The sequence below is a fragment of the Aquarana catesbeiana genome, unplaced genomic scaffold, assembly GCF_042186555.1.
Source record: "Aquarana catesbeiana isolate 2022-GZ unplaced genomic scaffold, ASM4218655v1 unanchor233, whole genome shotgun sequence".
Lineage (NCBI taxonomy): Eukaryota > Metazoa > Chordata > Amphibia > Anura > Ranidae > Aquarana > Aquarana catesbeiana.
Window position 1 is genome coordinate 232,528 of NW_027362661.1, and position 23,167 is coordinate 255,694.

The window sequence follows — 23,167 nt, forward strand, 5'->3', positions numbered from 1 at the left end:
TTATATATGAATGTCTCCACATATTTTAGTGTATTTGTGATGATTTATGTGCACACACAATAGGACAGCGCTGTGACACATAATGCTCTTCTAGTTGATAAAGGGAATACTTACCTTTGTTACAGCAGCAGTCCGGTATAAGTTATTTTTGTAGGTATTTGAGTTGTTACACATAGCGCGGGTTTTATTCTATTTATATTGGTGACATAATTGGCCAAATCTGGGGATCAGGAGCCATTTCCACCCTTTACTCTCGGCCAGTGTTGCCAACCGCCAGTATTTTTACTGGCAGCCAGTGAAAAATGGGCACTTTTCTCCTGCCAGTAAATGCCAGTGAAAGAAAAAGGTTGCCAGTAAAAAATATGGCTGTGACGCTTGGCCGAGACCATCCGAGTGCCTGCTACAGTGTGTTCGGATTGTGCCGGCAATGTGTCACGTGAAGTCATGGTGCAAGGGAACAAAGCAGCCGAAGCCTCATGTGCAGGTCTGTGGAAGGGGAGGAAGACAAGCCGGGAATGGACTGAAGGGACCACCTGGCATGGAGAGAGAGGGTCACTGTGACTCAGGAGGGGACGTGTCATGTTGGTAAGGTGCCATCATCAACTGGGCTGCTGCACACTGCTATCAAGGTCACTGTGAGAGTCAATTTCATGTGTGTGTGCCACCCATTTTAATTTCTTGCCCTCTCGATTCCTGTCCTTGAGCTACTTTTTACTATGTCGAAAATAAAATAAGAAATATGTCTTTGCCTTAATATCTACCTTAGATCACTTTGCTAATTGCAAATTGTACTTGTTTGTAGCCTAAAAACTGAAATTTGCACTTAAAACTGTAATTTATCAACTTTGGGATATGCCAGTAAAAACTTGGCTGTGCCAGTAAATTTTGGGTGTTGTGTCAGTAAATTTCTGTCTGGTAGGTTGGCAACACTGCTCTCGGCTGGGGTTCTTTGTATCCATATAACAGATGTTCTACATGACTAAATCTGCAATCAATTTTACTGCAAAATCAAAGGGGCCAAAATGTCTCTCCCCCCCGAGCAGTAATATATTTCTATCCCCCTTGGTGGGAGTGGAGATGACCCATCTATAAGGATATACAGTACATACACACACAGCACAAGGCCGTGTTCACACTACGAGATGTTTCTCGGGGCTGCAGTTCCTCTGAGCTCCACAAGGTGGTGATCTCACTTCTACCCAGACAGGAAGTCTCTATGGAAGACAGGAAGTGATGTCAGTTAAACAGAGAGGACATTCCATATAAAGTAGAGAAGACACTGCTGGATCTGGTGGCAGAGGAGGTGATATGTATATTAACCCCTTCAGGGGGATCAGTTGATGATGAATATATCTTGTTTCCAAATCTGGCCATACATGGTTCAGTTTTATCGTTCAGCCAGCGGGATGAGAGGATAAAATTGAAGTGATTCCCCCATCCACACATTGGAGGGGGATGGGGGAATCCTCCCCGCTGCACTATTGTATTCTGACAATGGGGGGCGCTCCTTCGCTCTCAGAATACACAGATCAGTGATGAAGCTATTGGCTGCAGCCGCTGATGGAGTGACTTTTATCCGGCAGTGACCACACATGGATGGAAATGTGACCGATCCCTGCTGAACCAGCTGAATTTCCATGTCTCTATGGTCACCATAAGTCAGGACTCAACAATTCCCAGGTCACCATGGTGACTAGAAATGGCGTCCTGGCCCCTGGGCTCTTGTCAGCCCATTCTCACTGTTGGTCTGAATAATGTTTCTGCCGGAAACCCGGACACATTATTCAGACAGGAATGTGAGCATGGTGGGAGGGTGAGGGGAGCGGAGGAGGTTGGAGATTTTTGAAGTTTATTACTGTAAGGGAGACTCATGGTTTTCCTCCTACCACTGTTCCTCCATCCAGAGATAAGAGAACACATCACACTAACCTCAAAGCTCCTTCTCTCAATGTCCCTCCATCTGGCTCTTTTTTTTGATGCTCTTAGGATGTGGGTGGACGCTTGGCATCCTCACTAGCAAAGTGGGACTGTTTGTCCTGTGTTCTATGTAATAAAGAAAGCATTGCATATGTCAGGCTTTAACTTAGGGAGTGGGAGGCCCTGTGTAGGTAAATTATACACCAGTCTGAAGTGAGGCTTTAGTAAATAGAGACCTGACCGGAGAGGTGAGGAGGATTCTGGGAATATCATTTAATTTTACTATTTGTGTTCAGATCTAGATATTTCCTCCTGTGAAGTCTGGAGATCATATGACCATCACATTGCCTCCACCTCCCTCCCTGATAGAATAGAGAAATACAAAGAAGATTCTAGAAGTCACCAGAGAGATCATGGAGGAGAGGTGAGCGGTGCTGGGAATTCTGGGACATTATCCAGTAACAGACAAGGGATGTGTCTGGATGGTGACTGTATCATTGTGTGTGTCAGGTTCCTATAAGGTGTCAGGATGTCACTGTCTATTTCTCCATGGAGGAGTGGGAGTATTTAGAAGGACACAAGGATCTCTACAAGGACGTCATGATGGACAATCAGCCGCCCCTCACATCACCGGGTAAGAGGAGACTTTATTGTAAAGGAGAGAGCAGTACGGAGGGTCCACCTAGATCCCCCATCATCTGATAAACACATAGAAACAATGTATTCAGTCAGTGTGTGTGTTTCCTACAGATGGATCCAGTAATGGGAACCCACCAGAGAGATGTCCCCGTCCTCTGTATTCCCGGGATTCCACACAGGAAGATCACACCATCCCTCACCATCATCAGGTAGATGAGGAACAATCACTGATAGTATCATTAGGATCTGTACATTATCTGCATTGTTACAATTAATGTCATTTTTATTATATATTCAGAGTGGAAACCTGAGAGATTCTAAAGTTGAAGTTAAAGAAGAGATAAAAGAGGAGGATGATGAGGATGGGGTGATGGAGGAGTCAGAGCTTCTAAAAGAACACAAAGATCTGTACCAGGACATCATGGTGGAGTCATCCAGCTACAGAAACCCACCAGAGAGATGTCCCCGTCCTCTGTATTCCCGGGATTCCACACAGGAAGATCACACCATCCCTCACTGTTACAAGGTTGGTGGGATGGAGCATCTAGAACATGGGCTTGTGGAGATGACGTATAGATGTTTTTATGTGAGCTTATATTTTACAGATGATATTCTCTCTCATTTTCTTGATTTAGAGTGGAGATCCAATCGATATAGAATTTGAGGTTAAATCAGAAGAAGAAGAGACGTATGTGAGGGATGATCAGCAGTCTATGGAGGAGGATGGAATAACGGGGACATTTATAGAGGAGGACACTCCTACAGAGATCAGCACAGGTGGGTCATTAAAACTAAATACATTCCTCCACCCATACTGCTCACTGATTGGTCTAGAGTAGGGCGGGGGACTGGGTGATATCAGCCTGTAATACCCTGGTCACTTTCCTGAGCTGTGTTCCCCGTCCTGTATTCCTGTATTTCTCTCAGATAATCTTCCTTCTCTGTGCTGCAGACACAATTTATGTATCTAGACTGGATTTATGGAGATTCTGGGGTTCAGCTGGCAGCAAAATGTTGATTTTTGCCATAGGTGTTGCTCTAGCTAGGCACCTGGGGTATGTGCTTTGGGTCTCCTTACCCATATATAGGTCTAGTAATATTTCCGGTAGAACAATTCTCCCAGAGTTACTTGCTCTGTTGTTTGCTGGCTGTGCCGGGTGGAGGGATATGTCTGTATAGTCTCAGACCCAAGTTACTGAGTGCAGTCTCAGGAGATGGGAGGCAGCGGTGTGGGATCTCTACAACTTGTCTCATGTAAACATTTAAGCTTCCACTGATTACTGAATACCAATAATATGAGTCCTGACCATTACACTATATGCTCTATCAGGGCCTGGACAAGCAGGGGGTGGAAGGGACAGGAGTCCCGGGCACAACAATTCACTGGAGAGTGACGCAGGTGGAGTGCAATGATCACACACTACAGTGCTTATAAAAGCCAGCCTGAGGGAGGGCGATCATTGGATAAAAATACACAGCAGACAGTGCACTGATCGTGGCTGTGGCTCACACCAGACTCGGCACACACAGAGCTCTTGCAGAGCTGCAGTGGGGAGCCGAGTGATGGAGCGGTCCTTGCACTCGGCCGGCAGCCGGCACTACTGGAAGACATTCATACAGTGATCCCCTCCCAGCAAATGCTTCCTAGTCCCGCCCTCTGACATGACGTCATTCAGAGGCGGGGGGCAGAGTTAGTGGTGCCACGGGGAGCAGGCAGAGGAGGAGAAGTATTAAGCGTAAAGTTCTGTTCATTTACAGCAACTTCGTCACAGTCTTTTACTGTGACCTGGACTGGTTATCACCTTAGCGAGTGTGGGGGGAGGGGTTAGTGATGGGGGTGAAGAGGTAACTCCCTAACACTGTCATTAGTTAGTAATGTGTAGCACAAATGATTAATGTACTGCCGTGGGTCACTCATACATTAGTAATCAGTGGCTGTGTTTAATTAACCCCTTTAATGTCAAAGGGGTTAACTAAGACTTCCACTGACCACCAATGGGAAGGGATAAACGCCACTGACCACCAATGGGAGGGATATCTAAATGCCACTGACCACCAATGGGGAGGGATAGATAAACGCCACTGACCACCAATGGGGAGAGATAGATAAACGCCACTGACCACCAATGGGGAGGGATAGATAAACGCCACTGACCACCAATGGGAGGGATATCTAAATGCCACTGACCACCAATGGGGAGGGATATTTAAATGCCACTGACCACCAATGGGGAGAGATAGATAAACGCCACTGACCACCAATGGGGAGAGATAGATAAACGCCACTGACCACCAATGGGGAGGGATAGATAAACGCCACTGACCACCAATGGGGAGGGATATCTAAATGTGTAAAAAGAAAACGAAAGCGCTGATGTGGATACTCTATATAATAGTGAGAAATCACAGAAAATGGTGTGAGCTGCGATCGACCTAATAGTGCTGTGACACCATTGTTGAGAACCAATATAAAATATGTTAGTGCGCTCGTTTCAACCTCCCACACTAATAAAATAGTGCATGTATAAAACCTAAAACATGATAAAATGTACAATGCAGTGATAAAAGTAACGCAATCAATATAGTGAATGTATGCAAATAAATACACACGCTATACACGTTAGGGGGAGTACAACTAGGGGAATCTGTAGTGGAGAAGGATCTGGGGGTTTTGGTAGATCGTAAGCTCAATAATAACATGCAATGCCAAGCTGCGGTTTCCAAAGCGAGCAAAGTTCTTTCTTGTATTAGGAGAGGTATGGACTCCAGAGAGAGAGATATCATTTTGCCCCTGTACAAATCATTAGTAAGACCTCATCTGGAATATGCAGTTCAGTTTTGGGCACCAGTTCTCAAAAAGGATAATCGGGGAACTGGAGAGAGTGCAGAGAAGGGCAACCAAACTGATAAGAGGCATGGAGGAGCTCAGCTATGAGGAAAGATTAGAGGAACTGAATTTGTTCATCTTGAGAAGAGAAGAATAAGGGGGGATATGATCAACATGTACAAATATTTAAGGGGTCCATATAGTGAACTTGGTGTTGAGTTATTCTCTTTACGGTCAACACAGAGGACATGGGGGCACTCTTTACGTCTAGAGGAAAAGAGATTTCATCTCCAAATACGGAAAGGTTTCTTCACAGTAAGAGCTGTGAAAATGTGGAATAGACTCCCTCCGGAGGTGGTTCTGGCCAGCTCAGTAGATTGCTTTAAGAAAGGCCTGGATACTTTCCTAAATGTACATAATATAACTGGGTACTAACATTTATAGGTAAAGTTGATCCAGGGAAAATCCGATTGCCTCTTGGGGGATCAGGAAGGAATTTTTTCCCCTGCTGTAGCAAATTGGAGCATGCTCTGCTGGGGTTTTTTGCCTTCCTCTGGATCAACTGAGGGTATAGAATTGGGTATATGGGATTGTATGATATTTTTTATTTTATTTATTTATTGCTTTTAAGGTTGAACTGGATGGACTTGTGTCTTTTTTCAACCTGACTAACTATGTAACTATACACCAAAACAAGGGGATCACATGTCCCCTAAAAATAAATAGTGATAAGTGACTATGCAGTACTTAATGCCTGCTGATACTAATCAAGGTCAGTCCTGCGACAAAAATGTCCAGTCCAATGCCTTTTATGCTTGCTTGTTACTCCATTCAGATCCACAGTTAAATGATGATTCACATGAAAAATGAAAGAAAACCCATCATTGCGCAATGATTTAAATAATAAGGGTCTGTGCAATCAATGTATTTCGCATTTAGATCATAGCTAGAGAGCTACAGCTTCAACACCGCTCATACAGCATTCGCTGTGCTGACGAACGCTTGCAATACCGTCACTGACTCCGCCTCCCGACGCGTTGCGTCACATGTCGCAAGTGTTCGTCAGCACAGCGAATGCTGTATGAGCGGTGTTGAAGCTGTCTGACCATTGTATCTGTATCACAAGCGCTCTAGCTACGATCTAAATGTGAGTGAAATACATTGATTGCACAGACTCTTATTATTTAAATCATTGCGCAATGATGGGTTTTCTTTCATTTTTCATGTGAATCATCATTTTAACATGTGAATCCTCATTTAACTGTGGATCTGAATGGAGTAACAAGCAAGCATAAAAGGCATTGGACTGGACATTTTTGTCGCAGGACTGACCTTGATTAGTATTAGCAGGCACTATTTACTGCATAGTCACTTATCCCTATTTATTTTTAGGGGATATGTGATCCCCATTTTTTGGTGTATTTATTTGCATACATTCACTATATTGATTGCGTAACTTTTATCACTGCATTGTATATTTTATCATGTTTTAGGTTTTATACATGCACTATTTTAATAGAGTGGGAGGTTGAAACGAGCGCACTAACATATTTTATATAGAGGGATATCTAAATGCCACTGACCACGGATGAAAACATGGGTTGTTGGCCGGCTAATTATCTGCGAGTTGTGCCACATCCTAGAATAAGAATTTGAACAGAACAAGTTCCCCTAGTGGACTTTAAAGGCACATATAAGAGGACATATAGGAGAATGTATAGTAAATAAATGATAGTTTATTCGTTACAAAAACATCATAAAAAACATCAAGATATAATACAAATTGGAAGGAATGCGATTCGTGTATATATACACATGTAGCTAATGATACCAGTATGCTTGCACCCGACGCGTTTCGGAGTTGTTAGCCTCCTTCTTCAGGGGTGGTTGTAAGTTTTAGCAATGGTTTCTATATTAAAGATAGTATATTTAACATAAATATGGTAAGTATATGTACATCTCAGACCGTAAGGACATAAATATAGATTGAATCATTTTGTTTACACTTACATTAGTATATGTGTAGATTGGCTACGCATTCCATACAAGTTTAAAAACAAACGTGCTGACACCGTCTGCCATCCATCGTGTTTCCCAATTGTGATATATAAAAGAAGTTTGGCATGCCCAGGTTGTTAATATTTCATATGTGGAAATGAGAGTAGCTGGGTATGGATATCTAGGACAATTTACTTCCTTATAACAGGAAAAAGGCCCATCAATCTAGGGCATATAGATGTTTGGATCTGGAGTCCCACTGAGGCCGAATGCGGGTCCTGTAAAGTGCGAAGGTATAAGGATGTATAATGACCAACCATGTAGGTATACTTAATAAAAAAGAAAAAGAAAACTTTTAAGTAGTGCAGGTGTATCATACCTGATGGGCCTGCTGTGGAGAGTTCAAAGGAAAACTACAAAGGATAATGGATGTAAACCGAAGAGGTCTCGGATAGCTGAAAAAAATCAACACAGAGGACAAATGGGAGTCTCATTTAGGTTGATATACAGTTTATCTTGACCGTTTAAGGTGTACACATAAGAGTGTCTTTTTAAAGATTTTGTATAAAGTAATACAGGTTCAGCCAAGTTATCCCTAGTGGGTAGTATTCAGATAAGTTGGGTGCTCCTATATTTAATCACTGAAAAAAGGGGGGAGGGGGGGAGAGGGGGGGGAAGAGAGAAGGGGTGAGGGGAAAGGGGGAGAGAAAGAAGGGGGGAGGGGAAAGGGGGGAGGGAAAAGGGGGGGGGATAGGGAAAAAAAAGGGGGGGGGGAAGAAGGAAAAGAAAAAAGAGAAAAGGGGGGGGGGGAGAGAACCCAGGAAAAACCGAGAAAATAAATAAAACATGGAAGACTGAAGAGGAGAAAAGAAAAAGAGAAAGAAAGGAAAAGAGAGGAGAAAGAGAGGAAAAGTCAAAAGAAGAAAGAGAAAAAAAGAGAAAAACACGGGAAAGGGAGGAGAGGAGGAAAGAGGGAGAAAGGAGAGGGGAGGGGGGGGTTTGGTTGAAGGTAGAGAGGGAGGAAGAAAGGATGGGGGGGGGGATGTTTGACCATTTATGGGGAGGGATATCGAAATACCACTGATGGGGAGGGATATCTAAATGCCACTGACCACCAATAGGAAGGGATATCTAAATGCCACTGACCACCAATAGGAAGGGATATCTAAATGCCACTGACCACCAATGGTGAGGGACATCTACAGTAAATGCCACTGACCACCAATGGAGAGGGATATCTAAATGCCTCTGACCACCAATGGAGAGGGAGATCTAAATGCCTCTGACCACCAATGGAGAGGGAGATCTAAATGCCGCTGACCACCAATGGAGAGGGAGATCTAAATGCCACTGACCACCAATGGTGAGGGACATCTACAGTAAATGCCACTGACCAACAATGGGGAGGGATATCTAAATGCCACTGACCACCAATGGGGAGGGATATCTAAATGCCACTGACCACCAATAGGAAGGGATATCTAAATGCCACTGTTTGACTTGTATACTGGGGTATGGCGCTCCCTTGAGGATAATGGGGTGACGTGGTAGGGGTTTTTTTTTTTTTTTTTATATAGGGCCTTGTACCTAAAACCACTTGTAACTTCAATAGTACCCCTGTTGGTAGTGCAGGATACCATCAACCCTATAAAGTGCAGAAAATTAGTGTGCAATAGTGCAGTCTTCAGTGAACCAATTCATACCTGATACATGTGATCATATTTACAAAGTATAACAAACTAATATTTGGGGATTATGTGCTGAACCCCTAATTAAATATTAGGTTTTCACCAACAGGTCAGCATAAATACTGCCCTATCCGCAAAACCCATACACACACCTTAAACCAAGTAAAATAAATTAATTGTAAATGTGCTAAACCATTGGTTTCCTGCAAACCTCTATATCACAGGTGTAAGCAGGACAATAGTAATACGTAATAAGTGATAATAAAAATTATAGTCCATATAGTGATCAATCAAAATGTTCAGATCCAATGTTCAAAATTAAATGTTCATAATTAACTCCAAGCTGTGACTGAGGTGCTCTCAGATGATAATGTGACTTGTTGTGCTCCCCCTCACGGGTCCCCACTCACCGACTCCCGCAACTCCGAAAGGGGCAAACAGCATAGGGTATCACGGTCACAGGCTCTTCTCCACCACAATCATCTGGGGTATCCGGATTGGTCTCCGCTCACCGAGTTCTATTTGGGGTATATTCTCAATGGCTCCCTCTCACCGGTCCCGCGGTGTTCCCGGGAAGGACAGACGAGGATGAGCCGACTCTGTAGATAGCTGCGTAGCAACGCCCTGACGCGGACGCGTTTCTGTCATCACTTTCGTCAGAGGGCGTCATCTAAATGCCACTGACCACCAATGGGGAGGTATATCTACAGTAAATGCCACTGACTACCAATGGGGAGGGATATCTAAATGCCACTGACCACCAATGGGGAGGGATATCTAAATGCCACTGACCACCAATGGTGAGGGACATCTACAGTAAATGCCACTGACCACCAATGGAGAGGGATATCTAAATGCCTCTGACCACCAATGGAGAGGGATATCTAAATGCCTCTGACCACCAATGGAGAGGGATATCTAAATGCCTCTGACCACCAATGGAGAGGGAGATCTAAATGCCGCTGACCACCAATGGAGAGGGAGATCTAAATGCCACTGACCACCAATGGGGAGGGATATCTAAATGCCACTGACCACCAATGGGGAGGGATATCTAAATGCCACTGACCACCAATAGGAAGGGATATCTAAATGCCACTGACCACCAATGGGGAGGTATATCTACAGTATATGCCACTGACCACCAATGGGGAGGGATATCTAAATGCCACTGACCACCAATGGGGAGGGATATCTAAATGCCATTGACCACCAATAGGAAGGGATATCTAAATGCCACTGACCACCAATGGGGAGGTATATCTACAGTATATGCCACTGACCACCAATGGGGAGGGATATCTAAATGCCACTGACCACCAATGGGGAGGGGTATCTAAATAGCATTGCCACACTGATCATATTTGCAGGAAGATTAAATTAGTATTCCAGCTTAAACCTAACTAGCCTTAAAATGCCCCTCCCCCTCCTAATACCTATGCTGACTAATTAATTAATTTTCAGGCTGCTCCAGTCCGGTCATGTGATCTCCCCTGTGTGAGCCAGCAGCGCATGCAAGGGAGAGGAAGGAGCGCTGGCAACGTCTGGGACACGGACGTCTATGGGTGACATCACCACTCAGGCTTTAACAGCAGTTGTCGGAGTGCTCTTTCCTCTCCCCTGCAGCCACTGCTGGCTGACACAGGGAAGATCGCATGACCGGACCGGAGTGGCCTGAAAATAGGTAAGTATATAGAGTACAATAATTATTTATATTTTATTGAACACAGGTTGATCAGTATGGGTATTAGGAAGGGGCAGAGGACATTGTTAAGGCTAGTTAGGTTCAGGCCGGAAATTCAATTTTTAGAAGGTACCAATGAAAGGATGTTTAGAAAGCCTAAAGCCACTCACTATGCTGGGGGTTATTTTTCCTGCTACTGACACCAATGCTGCGTATTATTATTGCAGAAACTGGCACTGATGTTGGGGGTTGTTATTACGGAAACTGGCACTGATGTTGTGGGTTGATATTGCGGAAAATGCCATCTATGATTATCATTATTATCGAGTAAACTGGCACCAGTGCTGGGGGTTGTTACTGCAGAAACTGGTACTGATGTTGGGGGTTATTATTGCTGCTACTAACATCAGTGCTGGGGGTTATTATTGTGTAAAACTGGCACTAATGCTAGGGGTTATTGTTATGGAAACTGCCATCTATGCTTGGGGGTTATTACTGCATGAATGCTGAGCTTTTTTTATTGCAGAAACCGGCACTGATGCTGTGGGTGATTATCACGGAAACTGCCTTTTATGCTCTGGGTTATTATTTCAAACTGAAAAGACACTGACTCTTAAATAATAAATGAGGGGGTTGTGGAGGGGAGCTGCAGTTTGCCATTTTTGCCTTGGGCACCAGATGACCTTGTCCCGACATGTTGTACATTACATATTTCTGATACTGTATAGTTCTAACTGTTGTATCTTATAAAATGTGTACCATTGATTACTGAATACCAATATGAGTCCTGACCATTACACTGTATAATTTATATTGTACATTACATACTCCTGACCCCTGCGCTAAATATATTTTATGTTGTACATTACATACTCCTGACCCCTGCACTATATATTCTATATTGTACATTACATACTCCTGACCCCTGCACTATATATTCTATGTTGTACATTACATACTCCTGACCCCTGCACTATATACTCTATGTTGTATATTACATCATTCTGATACTATATAGTCCTATCTGTTGTATCTTATACAATATGTTGTACATTACATAGTCCTGACTTCTGCTCTCTCCCCTCTACCCACTGCTATATATAAACATAATACTTATTCTCTTTTGTTACACCCATTTCCTACCAGCTGGACATTTTATATCTGATGATTTGATTGGAGCACAAACTTTTACATGCTAATAATAATGTGATAACATCCTTAACCACCTCAGCACTGTGTCATATCTGAAAAACAGCTTCAGCGCAGCTCTCAGAGGGCATCCAAAATTTTCATTTCTTTTTGTTTGTTTAGCAAAAAACCTCAGTGGTGATTAAATACCACCAAAATAAAACTCTATTTGTGTGAAAAAAAATGTATAAAAAATTAATTTGGGCACAGCGTTGCATGATCGTGCAATTTTCATTCAAAGTGTGACAGTGCTGAAAATTGGCATGGGCAGGAAGGGGGTGAAAGTACCTGGTATTGAAGTGGTTATACTTTGGAACCTTAACCGCTTCAGCCCCGGAAGATTTTACCCCCTTCCTGACCAGAGCACTTTTTGTGGTTCGGCACTGCGTCGCTTTAATTGACAATTGCGCGGTCGTGTGACGTTGCACCCAAAAAAAAAAAATGGATGTCCTTTTTTTCCCCCACAAACATAGCTTTCTTTTGGTGGTATTTGATCACCTCTGCGGTTTTTATTTTTTGCGCTATAAACAAAAGAGCGACAATTTTGAAAAAAGAGCAATATTTTTTACTTTTTGCTATAATAAATATCCCCCCCAAAATATATAAAAAAACACATTTTTTCCTCAGTTTAGGCCGATATGTATTCTTCTACATATTTTTGGTAAAAAAAAATCGCAATAAGCGTATATTGATTGGTTTGCGCAAAAGTTATAGTGTCTACAAAATAGGGGATAGTTTTATTTTCATTATTAATTTTTTTTTATTAGTAATGGTGGTGATCTGCGATTTTTTTTTTTTTATCGTGACTTCACTGCGTCTGAGAAGCTACAGCGCTCTAGTCACTTGCATTTATATGGTCAGTCATCCCCTTGAAGATTTTTCTTGCGTCTGTGCTGTGGTGGTCGTCCTTTGGGGACCCTTGTGGGGGACTCTTCCGAGCTCAGATGGGGTTCATCAATTTGATGGACAGGCAGCGACAAATCTTATGAATTATTTTTTCAAACAAAATCTACTTTTTAATATTTCTTTACAACTTAATATTGAATATATTTATACCCTCCTGTTAAAAAAACGCCTCTGCAGAAGGGATACTCTCCCAAAACATGTTAGGCTAACAGAGGAAAATCATGTTCATCTATGAATTTGTAACAATGTATTCATTTGTGAAATTTTTCTTGTTCTGCACTATATGTGCTGTATCAACTGTGATCATTTTTTTTGACACATGATTTTTAATTATTTTCCTAATAAACAACATTTTATAATATATGATTTTCTTTTTGTTTGCCCATAAAATCCCACTCTACCGGGAAGTACTTGCGTCCCCTTTTTAAGGTTCCTTATACAACAAGTTATTCATGACTAAATCATAAACTAAATAAGGAAGTGCAGGACTTCTTGTGTTGGGAAGATGGCAATGAGTGTCAGAGTGGGTGGGGACACTCGTCCTATAATCCCCTCATCACTGTCACTCCTATAAAAGACAGTTCTCGTTGTTTCCTCACCCTCTGACTAAGGTCCATGAATAAAGAAATGAACTGGTAGGAGATCAGAGGACCCATTTACTAGTTGCCTTGGGGGGGGGGAATTGTAAGATCCTCAGAGACAAAGCTGCCTGATGTGGGCGGAGTCCTGGTTTAGGGGAACCAATCTGCTCATGTCTAGTAATAATCTTTTTATTTCTATTTTAGTAGATGGACGGGAGATGAGGAAAACCTCAGAGGATTGTCTCACTTTGTCTCCAGACTGTAAAGTAGAAGATGAGGACATCACACAGTATAGTCCAGGAGAAAACCCGACTACCTCAAATGTCCATCCGGCACCACACAGTGTAGATGGACCATCGTATTCCTCTTATCCCGAGGAACCTCAGACTGTGAGGGACGGTGCCGTCCTTCCAACCGAGAAGAGACTTTCCTGTACTGAGTGCGGGAAGTGTTTCCGTTCAAAATACGATCTTAATGTGCATAAAGGATCTCACACAGGGGAGAAGCCGTATTCATGCTCTGAGTGTGGGAAATGTTTTTCACAAAAGTCCTTCTATCACAGACATCAGAGGTTGCACACAGGAGAAAATATATATTCATGTGCTGAGTGTGGGAAATATTTTTCAGAGAAGTCCAATCTTTACAAACATCAGAGATCTCACAGGGGGGAGAAACCATATTCCTGTCCTGAGTGCGGGAAATGCTTTTCACAGAAGTCCCATCTTTACACACACCAGAGACTGCACACGGGGGAAAGGCCATATTCCTGTCCTGAGTGTGGGAAATGTTTTTCAGAAAAGTCCCAACTTTACAGACATCAGAGATCTGACACAGGAGAAAAGCCATATTCCTGTCCTGAGTGTGGGAAATGTTTTTCATGGATTTCAAGTCTTTCTACATATCAGAGATCTCATATGGGAGGGAAGCCCTATTCCTGTTCTGAGTGTGGGAAATGTTTTTCAGACAAGTCTGGTCTTTACAGACATCAGAGATCTCATACAGGGGAGAAGCCGTATTCCTGTCCTGAGTGTGGGAAATGTTTTTCACAGAAGTCCAATCTTTACACACATCAGATATCTCACACGGGGGAGAAGCTGTATTCCTGTTCTGAGTGTGGGAAATTTTTTTCAAGCAAGTCTGGTCTTTACAGACATCAGAGATCTCACACAGGGGAGAAGCCGTATTCCTGTCCTGAGTGTGGGAAATTTTTTTCACAGAAGTCCCACCTTTACAGACATCAGAGATCTCACATGGGGAGAAGCCGTATTCCTGTTCTGAGTGAGGGAAATGTTACTGAAGTCCTGTCTTCCTGTACATCAGAGATTCCACACAACCCTTGAGGTGTATTAGTGCCTTCAGTGCGGGAAATGTCTTATATTTGAATGTTGCTGGACATCACAGCTCTCATGTGGGGAAGAAGCACACCCTGATATACACCTCAGATATACTCCATGGCTGATCTTCATCATGTAAGAAACAGTTCATAAGGAGATCAGAGATCACCAAAGACATGGATGAAGTGTTGTACTGTGTTGGCCATTGATAGCAGTAGAAAAATAAAAATGGAGTCATTACCTTTCATTGGCTGAGTACATTTTGTGGTGGAGGATTTCACAAACCCCTAAAGGTTTATTTTAAAAAAATTGTTGACTGAATATGAGCAGCATTCATCCAACTGTGATGAAATTGACCATATTTCAGTTCGTAAAGTGATTTCCTTGGCTCCATCTAGTGGCCATAGAGCGGTTTACATATAAATCATATAACCCACCCCCCACCCCCAAAGCTCTAAATAATACAAATCAAACCCAAGATTTAAGGTCCTAATGTGATTTTTTCTGTCGTAGTAACACCTTGAAATAAATATATGTTTAAAATTTACCCAAAAACAACAGTTCATGTCAGAAATTATAATACAATGTAAGATAAATCACAGGATGTCAATACAGTACCCAGAATCATAGACACCCCTCAGTGAATCAATGCCATGCTCAGTTATCCTCCAATTGTGACATCACTTCCGCCTAGTTGGCCGATGCGTTTCAGCATAGTTCTAAGGCAAGCAGAGGGACCTGTCAGCACTGGAGCTGTGTACACCTCATGGAGATCGCTCTCAGACAGTCACATTTATTACAGCGACTTGCTTTTTTTATGAAGTGCGCATAGCTTACTTATACATGTGAGTTGCCAATTGTGTATACTAATAAATATGTCTTTATACTTCACTTAGACACTTAAATACCTCTTTATACTGTACTTGCCAGGAGGGCTGGTAGTGCCTCTTACTTATTTATTTTCTGTGTAGCACCCTCTAGTGTGCTATTAGTTTAAGTAGAGGCAAATTTATTGACTCATGGTAAGTGTGAGCCTGAAATCTGAGTCAGGGTTTACTGCAGGTCAGGCTGGATGTTTCACAGAGGCAGGTCTCTGGTGCCTCCCCCTGGTTTTGGAAGTTTGGAGAAACTTCTAGAAGTTAGTGGGCGGAGGCCAGGAAGGTTGATCTACATACTTAGTGGAACCTGGCCAATACCTGGCATACTGTCTTGACCGGGATGGTGAGGCCAGCCCTTAAATATGGGAGAGCCATGCTATCAGAGGAGTCGGGTGGAAGATGGAGTGTTAAGGAGGCTGTTGGTGGCCTAGGGGAGACCCCATATACAGGCTGGGCTTGGGCTGGCTCAAGAGGATCCATTCAGCAGAGCGGTTTGACTTGGAATCTTACCTGAAAAACAGTAATAGCAAGGAAGACAGAGTGAGTACATCAGGACACCCAGGGAATTCTTAAGGAGAAAGACTGTCATGTAGCATTTAAATGTTGGAGATCATGCTGGACTGACTTCCTCAGTTGAGGTTCTGTGAGTAGGTGATGGTGGGGGCGGGCTGGGAGAGATTGATTCTGATGAATCTGGCCCAACTTAGCAGAAAGGTGGCAGTGAAGGCACAGAAGGCTTTATCCTTCCTTCTCCACAGCTATAGAGATTGTAAGTACCCCTCTGGGGACAGTTTGCTGCACACAAGACAGATAACAAGTGCAGTGCAAAGTGTTGAATAGCCTTGCTAGCTCACACTAACTCATGTGGGGTGGTAGACTCTGTCCACAGGTCACTTGTACCATCTGTTTGGACAGTTGTCCCCAGTCGGACACTCTGCCTGGCTCTGGCCGTGCAAGAGCACAGCCTTCCTCCTACTTATCTAGGGAAGACTGATTTCATGGCAGAATCTATTAGAGACTCTTGGTAGAGACTATTAGTAACATGTGAGCGACCCCTTTCAGTGTCCTCTCCTGAGCCCCTTATTTCACTGTGTTTAGCTGCAGACACTCTGCCTGAGAAGGAGGGGGTAGACGAGATGCCTGACGGGCACAGTGAGGCTGCTATGATGGACACAGTGAGGCTGCATATGGTGGGCACAGTGAGGCTGCAATTGATGGGCACAGTGAGGCTGCATATGATGGGCACAGTGAGGCTGCAATTGATGGGCACAGTGAGGCTGCATATGATGGGCACAGTGAGGCTGCAATTGATGGGCACAGTGAGTTTGCAATTGATGGGCACAATGAGGATGCATATGATGGGCACAGTGAGGCTGCAATTGATGGGCACAGTGAGACTGCATATGATGGGCACAGTGAGGCTGCAATTGATGGACACAAAGAGGCTGCAATTGATGGACACCGCGAGGCTGCATATGATGGGCACAGTGAGGCTGCAGTTGATGGGCACAGTGGGGCTGCATATGATGGCCACAGTGAGTTTGCAATTGATGGACACAGTGAGGATGCATACGATGGGCACAGTGAGGCTGCAATTGATGGGCACAGTGAGACTGCATATGATGGGCACAGTGAGGCTGCAATTGATGGGCACATTGAGGCTGCAATTGATGGGCACAGTGAGGCTGCAATTGATGGGCACAGTGAGGCTGCATATGATGGACACTGGTGAGGCTGCAATTGATGGGCACAGTGAGGCTGCATATGATGGACACTGGTGAGGCTGCAATTGATGGGCACAGTGAGGCTGCAATTGATGGGCATAGTAAGGCTGCATATGATGGACACTGGTGAGGCTGCAATTGATGGGCACAGTGAGGCTGCAATTGATGGGCACAGTGAGGCGGCATATGATGGACACTGGTAAGGCTGTAATTGATGGGCACAGTTTTATCTAGCAGTAATGATACATGATCACGTGATAAATGGCTATTTACAGTCCTTCATTACTAACAGTTTCATTTTTCAGTTTGTTTGCGCCCCCCCCCCCCAAAAAAAAAAAAAAATGCGAGCACCAGCTGCCACTGCTTTTTATAGAGATTTATTACATCCATTCCAAAACTATTTTACATTTATTTATTCCATGGAATATGAAGAGATTTGTATATCAATAATCCATCAAATTCCAGTTTTCATTGGACTTTATTCCCACCAATAATCAATCAGGAATCCATGCCAGCAATCATCAGATCAATAGGAATGTTTCCAATATCCAGTAATCCACGGTTTGATCCTCCAACATAACCAGTGCACAGAATTATAAATCTATCACATGAAATGGATATTATTGATTGGTTGATGTCATTTATTGACCTATTGATTCCCTTATATGATAGAATAGATTGATTTCTCCATGTATTGATCATCCTCTCCATATATCTCTTCACCTTGTCTAACATAATAAAAATTCTAAATGCTATAAATCTCAGCCATGTCCATGAATTGTATCTGACTTGGGTTTTTTTAATATGATATATGGGACTTTTACTTCATTACCTATTTTTATATCAGCTTCTTACACTCGTTCTGACACTTTGAAGCCATGAAACGCGTTGAATATGTATTTTACAGTTCTTGTCCAATAATCACCAACCCTTTTGAAGAAAACATTTCAGAGTTTGCCTCTTAACTATGGGCACCTCTACTGACCTCACCCTCATTTCTTTCTTGGGGTGAAAGTTCCCTATTGGTATCCAAATACTGCTTAGTATATGACCATCCGGAATTCCCTGATGACCATGGAGTGTGACCACCCATTGACTTCAGTGAGGAGACAGTCAGTCATATTCTCCACAAATCCTCAGGTTGTCTGATCCCTGGATGGGTTCTCCACAACCTCACAGATGTAAGTCCATGCCTCCTACTTCTACCGATCTTCTAGCACAATCTCACACCTCCTGGTATTAATCACTACACTTAGTCCCATCTCTCCCATCATCTTTTATCCTCTTTTTCCCATCTCGGTTGGAGAATTTCTACTTATGTGTTAGTTTATGAGGGGAAAGCCATGGACATGTGTCATACTGACCTAGCCACCTGGAAGCAGTTCTATAGGTCAGTAGAACATATAGTACATCCATGGCAGCAGAAGTGTCACCTATGGGTAGTTTTTAAATACCAGAATTTTTCTTCATTTCACTGGCACACACAATTATAAGGCTGGGCGTGTTGGATATCTACTTAGCACAACCTCTTTTATATTTTTGCCAAAAAATTGGTAAAATATTGTATTTGTGTGCTCTACAATTATTTAGTGTATTTTTACGGCTTGAGCCAATATCATGAGACAAAAAATTTAAACTATCACAATTTTGTTCTCCAGGGCCTCTGCTTTCAAAAAATATATGTTTGGGGGTTTTATCTAATCTTCAGGCCCAAAATCTGCATTTTACCATGTGTGCAAAAATAATGCAAAAACAGCTCTGGCAGTAAAAGGGTTAATGTGAGCTAGATGGGATCACTCTGCTGTGGTCACACTCTAAACATTAGAGCTCCCCCTAGCTGCAGCCTGGTAATAACATTGCCAGGAGGTCTATTAATTTATCTGCTACATACTTCCCATCTTTATATAAAGTCTCCTGACATTTAGGGGTCTATTCATAAATAATTTATAGGGATGAGCCTAATGTTCAAGTCGAACATCGGGTGTTCGGCGAACACTATGCGGTGTTTGTGGCAAATTCGAAAGCTGCCGGAACACCGTTAAAGTCTATGGGACACTAACATGAAAAATCAAAAGTGCTAATTTTAAAGGCTTATATGCAAGTTATTGTCATAAAAAATGTTTGGGGACCCGGGTCCTGCCCAAGGGGACATGTATCAATGCAAAATATTTTTTTAAAAATGGACGTTTTTTCGGGAGCAGTGATTTTAAATGATGCTTAAAGTGAAACAATAAAAGTGAAATATTCCTTGGACTGCTATTGAAAAGGGAGTGCTGTACCCGGTTCACCCCTGTTCTCTGGTTTGGGGTTCTCCCCCTTCCCTGGATTCCATATACAAATGCCAATGCACTGCTCCAATGGCTTTTACCTTAACCATTTGGCGTAAGTGTCTCAAAACCTACTCTCTCGCTCCGTCATGTTCTCCTCTTGCTAACGTGCTTTTTTATCCGCTCATACCAGATAGCTTGTCCCTGAGTAGGGTCTTCCCATGGCTCACCGCATCCCTCTTCCAGCTCCGAAACCCAGTCCACCCCATTACACGAAAATTACATACTTTCAACACTTTAAGTGAGAAATTTGATATACCCCCCTATTTCTTCCATTTCTATATGCAGGTAAGACACTTCTTTCACTCTAAATCCTCAACTCTGACCCTTGACATACCTACTGCTTTTGAATACTTGTGTGCACAGGGTTCGAACCAATTACACTTTTTCGTACATCTATCGTATCCTCCATGAATCGACTCCCATTGCGGAGACCACTCATTACATGAGAAGATGGTCCCATATACTGAGCTGACCTATCACGGTACAAGATTTGGTCCTCTATTTTTAAGTCTTCTAAATGTGTAACCCAGAGAGAGACATCGATTAAGATCCTTATGTTTTGGTACAGGTCTTCAGATGTAATTCATAAATTTGACCCCTCGGTCTCGCCGCGCTGTTGGCATTGCGGAACCGACACGGGTTCTCTATTTCACATTTTTTGGCAGTGTTCCCTGATACAACCCTTTTGGCGTGATGTGAGTGAACTCATTCAGAAGGTAGTAGATGTGTCCCTCCCGTTGGATCCCTTGAACTGTTTGTTGGGTCTTCCCCTTTCAAACACAACCAAAAAACAGAATCGGTTAATCTCCTATATTTTATTAGCCGCCAGAAGGCTTATTCCACTGTGCTGGTTATCCAATGCTCCTCCCTTGTGGTCCAGATTCTTAAGTTTGGTGGCTGAAATTCGAAGGATAGAGTTTCTAACAGCCTCCGTACACGATTCCATCTTTCAATTTAATAAAACTTGGGAACGTTGGGATCTATCGGATTTTGGGACACCTCTGCCAAACAACACGCCTTAAGTAATATTAATTTCATACTATTCTTGCATGTATGCACTCCTTTCTTCTCTTCTTTTTTTTATTGATACCTCTAATGCGTATTCCATACCCTTCTTAGAAGTCCTGTGGTTTTGTGACTGCTTTTGAATTTTAATAAATAGCCATGAGTTACCTGTTTTACGTATTGCTAAAATGTGATACAGTCCACTCCTGTGTCCATGGACATCATTGGTTTACAATTACCTTTACTTTTCTTCTTATCTCAACATGTATGTTAACAATGCGTTGTTATTCCTAGTGCGATGTACAATGTGTAACAAGATTGTATATTTTCTTTTAAAAATTTAATAAAAATACAATTTTTTTAAAAAAAGTGAAATATTCCTTTAAATATCGTGCCTGGGGGGTGTCTATAGTATGCCTGTAAAGTGGCATATTTTTCCCGTGTTTAGAACAGTACCACAGCAAAATTACATTTCTAAAGGAAAAATTGTCATTTAAAACTGATTGCAGCTGTAATGAATTGTCGGATTCTGGCAATATAGATAAAAAAAAACATTTTAAAAAATGGCATGGGTTCCCCCACAGTCCATTACTAGGCCCATTGGGTCTGGTATGAATATTAAGGGGAACCCTGAATCAAAATTTTTTTAAAAATTGCATGGGGGTCCCCCCAAAATCCATACCAGATCCTTATGCAAGCACGCAATTTGGCAGGCTTCAGGAAAAGAGGGGGGACGAGAGAGCCTCCCCCTCCTGAACCATAACAGGCCACATGCCCTCAACATGGAGAGGGTGCTTTGGGGTTGCCCCCCAAAGCACCTTGTCCCCATGTTGATGGGGACAAGGGCCTCATCCCCACAACCCTTGCCGGGTGGTTGTGGGGGTCTGCGGGTGGGGGGCTTATCGGAATCTGGACCCCCAGATGCCGGCCTCCCCCCTGTGTGAATTGGTAACAGGGTACCATTTCACAAAAAAATTGTCAAAATGGTAAAAAAGACAAGACACAGCTTGGGATGAGTCTTTTATTAAAAAATAAAAATGTCACGCCGCCCGATGGACCAAAAAAAAAAAGCCGCGACCGACCCGCCTACATGGGAGGCTCCCACCTTCTGACGCGTCTTCGCTTTGACAGCTCTTATATAACTGAGGGCGGGGCCACCCGGTGACGTAACCGGATGACCCCGCCCCCTCTGACGCCACGGGGTCTTCCCCATGGCTTCCTTGTGGCATCAGAGGAGGGCAGGGCCACCCAGGCAAGGGTTGTGGGGATGAGGCCCTTGTCCCCATCAACATAGGGACAAGGTGCTTTGGGGGCTACCTCAAAGCATCCTCCCCATGTTGAGGGCATGTGGCCTGGTACAGTTCAGAAGGGGGGCGCTCTCTTCTGTTCCCTCCCTTTTCCTGCGGTCTGCCAGGTTGCGTGCTTGGCTAAGGGTCTCGTATGGTATTTGGGGAGGACCCCTTGGCCATTTTATTTTTTAATTTGGATGCAGGGTTCCCCTTAAAATTCATACCAGACCTGAAGGGTCTGGTATGGATTTGACAATATGACAATAACTTGCATATAAGCCTTTAAAATTAGCACTTTTGATTATTCATGTTCGTGTCCCATAGACTTTAACGGTGTTCGTGTGTTCTGCTGAATTTTTTGCCTGTTCGCATGTTCTGCTGTGAACCGAACAGGAGGGTGTTCTGCTCATCCCTAATAATTTACATAGCAATTCCCCCGGTGAAAGTCCATGTACATTCCTTCTGTGTGAATGGGATGGGGAATAAATGTTAGTATGCTCTTTGCTGAGCTGTTTGAATGATTTCCATGGATTTAAAATGGAAAATACCACATTTGGTTATTAGATGGTGCTAATTTCAATGGTACTTAGCGCCATCTAAAGGCCAACTGCAATGTTGGTTTATTTAAAGAGCATGTCAGCCCAACATTGATATTCCTGGTATGTGTCTGCTGTCCCATGTACTGGTATGAAGAAGTCTCCTGCTCTCTTTGTATTGCTTCCTATGTGGGAAATCGCTGGTGTTCCTGCCAGTCCCTCTGCTTTCCTGTTAAAAACTGACCACACTAGGCATGATAGCTGAGCATGGTCAGTTCTCTATCTGTGCTGGAAATACAGTGTGCTCTCCTCCAATGATCAAACTTTTCCTGGCACAGCCATTCACCGGAGAGACCAGTGTGCTGCTGTTTCTCCTCCCCCAGCTCTTAGGCAGATGAGAACAGAGGGAATGTGATCACTTATAAAAAAAAAGGAAAACAGGTATTTATATATATATACACAAATGTTTTGCCTTTCATTTCTATTTTAAACTGAACGGGTTATTTTATAAAATGAGGGCTTACATAGACTTTAACTTTTATCCTTCCCCGTGTACTGTACTCATAAGTGTTTGAGTATGATCTCAGGTATTAGTATGAAGTCATGTCTGACCAAGGAAACAAAGGGGTCTACTTATAGAAAA

General features: G+C 43.0%; 2 protein-coding genes across 2 annotated transcripts in view; one reads left to right on the forward strand and one right to left on the reverse strand.

The window, feature by feature from the left end:
- Positions 1-23,167, reverse strand: part of LOC141121825 (uncharacterized) — a 197,010-nt gene that overhangs the window by 116,266 nt on the left and 57,577 nt on the right. The window lies entirely within an intron of this gene.
- LOC141121872 (uncharacterized) lies at positions 1,223-15,007 on the forward strand. Its single transcript, XM_073611630.1, has 7 exons — positions 1,223-1,303; positions 2,214-2,341; positions 2,428-2,551; positions 2,668-2,765; positions 2,855-3,082; positions 3,192-3,333; positions 13,633-15,007. The coding sequence occupies exons 3-7, from the start codon at positions 2,467-2,469 to the stop codon at positions 14,766-14,768; spliced, it is 1,689 nt and encodes a 562-aa protein (XP_073467731.1). The 5' UTR covers positions 1,223-1,303; positions 2,214-2,341; positions 2,428-2,466; the 3' UTR covers positions 14,769-15,007.